This window comes from Plasmopara halstedii (assembly GCF_900000015.1).
Source record: "Plasmopara halstedii genome assembly, contig: Scaffold_287, whole genome shotgun sequence".
Taxonomy (NCBI): domain Eukaryota; phylum Oomycota; class Peronosporomycetes; order Peronosporales; family Peronosporaceae; genus Plasmopara; species Plasmopara halstedii.
In genome coordinates this window covers 426,967-432,172 of record NW_020187208.1, presented here as the reverse complement: position 1 = coordinate 432,172, position 5,206 = coordinate 426,967, and the positions used below count along the sequence as shown (strand labels likewise).

The following is a 5,206-nucleotide window of genomic DNA, read 5'->3' as shown; positions in this document are numbered from 1 at the left end:
CCCTTCGATTAGATTGTTGTCTACTGCACGAGCAGTTAGATAATTTGCATGTAGATAGGTGATCTCGCTACCTTGTTCATAATTACAAAAAGAGAATGCGCTTAGGAGAATGTATGACTAGACCACGAAAGATAACATTGCATTTGACAATTTTAAATACAATGTAGGACATCAAATAAATCGTATCTTTCGCTTTGTATATATATAGCATTTGATAAGAACGACTGCCAACTCGCTCTTGCCACTCGCAACCAACTTTTTGCCTTTAGGTATTAGTCGCTAAATCTATGAAATGCGAGCTGAGCATTTAAATGGATCTTCATGCCCATAAAAAACAAGGAGCTGTACTGTATCAAAGCATCATGGAGATCTACAAAAAGTAATGGGTAAAACCAGATTTAGTATGTAAAAGACAATTTTCAGCTTCCTTGCGGTAGTTTGAGCCTGCTAGTAACAAATATATTGTAATTGGAAGTCTAACGATTCTCCCGCACGTACTTTTACTTTTAGGCTTTTTCTTAACGTATGCTTCTTCATTTGATGCAACTAGTGGATGCTTACAACACGCTGGTGAAGATCATCACGTCAACTTTTGACGAACTATCAGTAACTTTTATACTTTCCGTGGTTTTTGGCTTGCATTGCTAGATTTTACTAAATTGATCCCGAGAGACACATCAATGTCTCTAGCAGTGGGTCTAGGTTGATCGTTCATTACTGCTCGCTGATGCACAAAGGCTCTTGCTGCATCTGAGCCTACATAGACTCAAAGGCGTTGATGATCACCAAAGCCAATATCTTACATGAGGGAATTCTTTTTCTCAAGACGCACAGCCTCCGCAAACTCTGCAATTGGATTGATAGACCACATGTTCGGTGCATCAGCAAATCTCTTTGTACACTCAAAAGCTTTTAAAGAGCTTTCGTAGAATGCCAAATGACCACCCGACTTGGTTGTGCACAAGATTATGTTGGGATTCGCCATAATCTCGTCGTCTTTGGGCAGCGCAGAGCGAATGCTGATTGGATCATCCTCGGCATTGATGCAAAGCAAAGGAACTCGCACCCCACTAAGTTTCTTCACAGATCCTGCGTCGCTGTAATAATCATCAACTGTATTGTAATGAAAAACGTATTTTGTTAAAGCGTCGTCAAAGTCTCGCACGGTACGAGAGGCCTTGATCGCGTCTAGATTGACACCAGGGAAATTCATAAATTTCGTTGAGGCGTTTGACTAAGGAATCATAAATTCTGTTAGGACAGACAACATTTCCTTCTTCGTTATGACATACCTTAATAAAAAAGAGTTCGCGAAGGTTCTTGTTCAATGCCTTGTCATATGTCATACGATTGAAAAGTGAATCACAAAAGTTGGCAGAACAAAGCGTTAAGTCGAATGGATTGCCAACTGAAATCGCACCAGTGAGTGGCGTTTGATCTCCATCTTCTCCCAAATATTTAACCAAAATGTTAGATCCCATTGAAAATCCAACTCCAACAAATGCTTCTCGAGCAAAATTGTATTTTTCACTCAATTGTTTCACTACATAGCGGAGATCATGAGTATACGCACTACAAAAGAGCTGCGCAGTCGTCACAGGTGTTTGAGCACATCCTCGAGCATTAAGCACGACACACTGCCATTTAAGCGAATGCAATTTTGCAATAGTACTCCGAATATAATTTTCTAGACTACCCCCAGTAAGTCCGGGTAGTAAAATCATCGTACGTCGCGAAGGATCTACATCCCGCCACCATGATGTTGTAGCAGATTTATTAAGGTCTGTAACTAGATTGGGTACTTTTTGATCATGTAAAAGTGCCCAATCTAATGACACCACGCCACCATCAGGTAATTTTAGCAATTGTCTCCGGTAATTAATGATTGGTCCACGATTATCGTAAGCAAAGCGTAATGTCTGCAGGTGTCCGTTGAACAAACGCCAAGGCGGATAATATTTTCCTTTTGCTATTTTATAGACATACAAATAAATAAGGGAACAGAATTGAGTATATATGATTATACGTACTCAATGTTGGACAATGTGATAAAAGCTTTGCGTTGCCATCCGTGCCTTTGCATACAAGTCGTGGTGTCTCGCTGAGGTATTGGTACAAAAAACGCAACACAATGCGCTTACAGGATTTATGACCAAAGTATGTGAGCGCTAGAACCAGGATGAGTTGCGAGCGTCGCGACAGTAAACTCGTGAGAAGGTTGCCCATAGTAATGGTTTTTTTTTTGGCATCAGAAGTAATTGAAACAATTTAATATATTACTTATGTTTTCGACTACCTATATAATATTTTTGCAACACGTTTCACTACTGTCCGAAGAAATGTGTGTACTTACTAATAAATAGTGTGACTTATCCAGATTTGATTTGTGTACTAATCTCTATTTGTACTAATCTGTCCAAATCAAATCTGGATAAGTCACACTATTTATTAGTAAGTACACACATTTCAGATTAGTACTAATTTGTACGATTACTACTAATCGTACACAAATCAAATCTGGATAAGTCACACTGCATGTAAATATTGATCAGTAACAAAGTATCGATGAGATACTGAGACTCAGTTACACGCACTTTATTGAAAAAAAATTTCAGGGCTTTTGCCGAAGGTAGTGAGGGGAGACTTCAGCTTCTGGGAATAGTTTTCCTCGCCCCTGATTCGTGGAGTTTTACTGCACTGTACGGTGAGCAAGTGGTGGTAACAATACCTTGTGATCAGGAAAAATCATCCTTATTCCCTTCAGATCCTGATCCTTGTAATGTACAGTACTCCACCGACCCTAACTGACATACGGTTTGTAACGGGGTTACACGTGCCCTTGTGAGAACAGGCGGGGGTCGCACAATCTTGTGCGGCCGTACATAGGGTGTGTATTACACAGTTAGTGTACTTACACAGTGGTGTGGCTACACTGTAATAAGCAGCATTGCCAGTAGTGATGCATACCACTATATTAATTAGGTATTACTATATCAATTAGAAAAACCTAGGATTTTAGATATTTGCGGCTCTGCCGCTGCTAAAACAAATGAATTCGGTTTCGTTTTTGGACAACGGTGCTCTTCGCCTTGGTAAGGCTTTAGTACGTAGAAGTAGCGGGTTGCGATCCGCTACACTTGAACTGGTTCTTTGAAGAAACGTGAGGTCGGTGTCCTTAGCTTAGCTTCTTCAAAGCAAAGAGCTACGACAGCCCCGCTGCACTTGGCACCTCGTTGTGCAAGGACCCAAGGCCATAAGCTCGCGCCTAGGAGGTTTTAAAATTATAAAATTGCTCTGATTGAGTACTTACAGCAAAAACCGTCGGCGTCGACAGCGTCTATGACACCACCGTCGACGACGGATAATAATTATCGACCCAGGCCGCTCATGGTGAGCGTAATCCCTTGCCCTGGATAAGAGAGGCCGAGGTGGCTATGACATCCACCATTCTCCAAAACGACAACAACTCGTGGAGCTGGCTATCTCCAAGCTCGGGTGCCGAGCACGATAATGGGCACTAATGTGCGGTGTTTCGGTTGGAATTGTGTTTCCCTCCTGAAAGAAGCTGAAGCGTCAGCTTTTGGGCATGCTGAGTATATCCTATCTGCTGCAGCTAGTGTTCTCGCCGACAATTAAGGCGTAGCGCGTGAGATCGCATATCCATGCTGCCTGACAGGGCAAGAAGGAGTTAGTGGACTTTGTACTAGAGTTGGGAACCCTTATTGCCGGGAAGGCAGCAAATCTTCTCCCCGAGGCGGTCGCAGTGACCGTCTTTCTGGAGGGCCTCCGCACCGGCGTTGCCAGAATGGAAGGTTTCCGTATGCATCCGTCTTGTTTTGAAAAAGCGGTGAACGTGGCATTCAATGCCGAATTCAACTTCAAGTCTGCACGACTTGGTTGGAACGCACACCCTGAGAGCTCATTGAGCGGGCATGAGCCGATGGATCTCAGCTATACTGAGATAGAGGAGAGTGAGCTCCGAGCTGCCGAGCAGTATGTAAACATTCGACGGTGTTTTGTTTGTGGAGACACCTGTCACCTTCGGACGGGTTTTCCATTGCGCAAGGCGCATAAAGGTTCATCAAACCGCCGTCCCAATTCTATCCAGTATGGTTCGACGCGGGGGAACGAGAACACTCAGTAGGCGCGGGGCGCCCTAGTGGGAAGGATCTGATTTCTGTTGAGCCTCAAAGAGGTAGAGGCAGCAGGGCCAGCCCCGAAGAGCTGCGGGCTCGTGAACACGGAACGTGTTTGCAAGGCAGGCTTGCTGGTCGTATAAGTGACCGTGAAAGGCTTTGAGAAGCTACGAAAAATCCTCATCGATTCTGGTGAATCGGGTGATTAGGCTTGACGCTCCGCGATCGAAGATCAGCTGTATGCTGAAGCGCTGGAAGCGCGCTTGAGTGACACCGTTACTGTTCCCTTAGCGACGGGAACTTGTGTTACTGTGCCGAGGGTCCCTGTAGACCTCGAATTCCAGTTTCTTGACCACGATATCGTGAAAAGCTGCTTTGTCTTAGACTTGAATTCGATATATGATTTTATCCTTGGTATGACATGGTTGCAACACCATGAGGCATGGATCGATGGGAGGTCGAAGACTTTGAGTGCTACACACACGACTACGGTTGACACACCCTAAATCGGGGTCAATGCCCAGCGTCTTACAGATAGCATACAGGGTCGCCGTTGCCTCTCTCCAGCGGTGTCGGAACACGCATTCAGTGTCGTCCAGTGTCTCACTCCCTGCTCCATCGAGGCCTTGACGTTATTAACAACATCTGACGAAGTGTTGCGAGTTCCGCAGTCATCGTCTAGTGGATAACCTGCCACTCAAGGCGCATCTGAGTGCTTTGCTCAAGATGCCTTAAATCTTGTCCATGCCACTCTAGGCATTCAGCAACTGCTTTGAAGCGCGAACAGTACTAGCTGGATTTCGTGCCACTCCTCGCGCATCTGAAGGGCCTTGCCAATGAAGCCTCGGCCCTCTTCCAACAATGTCACTCTTCGCGTGCAGTGACTGCTTCAGTACATGAGCAGCACTCAGTCAACGGTTTGATGGTGGGGAGACGGCGACGTCACCCTCAAGGCAGTTCCCGCGACGGATGCCCTTCTTGAGCTGGACGAGATGTACTTCGAAGAGTTTGGCAGTGCCTTGAAGATAGGCGATTCAGCCGAGGTAGTCATTATAAACAACATGGTTGGT

General features: G+C 44.9%; 2 protein-coding genes across 2 annotated transcripts in view; both read right to left on the bottom strand.

The window, feature by feature from the left end:
• Positions 1-799: 799 nt before the first annotated feature.
• On the bottom strand, positions 800-2,226 carry PHALS_04976 (serine protease family; the record flags this gene model as incomplete). Its single annotated transcript, XM_024722701.1, has 4 exons — positions 800-1,234; positions 1,293-1,969; positions 2,031-2,075; positions 2,142-2,226. The coding sequence occupies 4 exons, from the start codon at positions 2,224-2,226 to the stop codon at positions 800-802; spliced, it is 1,242 nt and encodes a 413-aa protein (XP_024573751.1).
• A 2,662-nt stretch (positions 2,227-4,888) lies between these two features.
• Positions 4,889-5,206, bottom strand: part of PHALS_04975 (uncharacterized protein) — a gene marked incomplete at both ends in the record, with an annotated part of 1,768 nt that continues 1,450 nt past the window's right edge. Inside the window, one exon of the mRNA XM_024722700.1 lies at positions 4,889-5,020. Within this exon, the coding sequence (XP_024573750.1) occupies positions 4,889-5,020 (132 nt within the window). The remainder of the gene's footprint in view (positions 5,021-5,206) is intronic.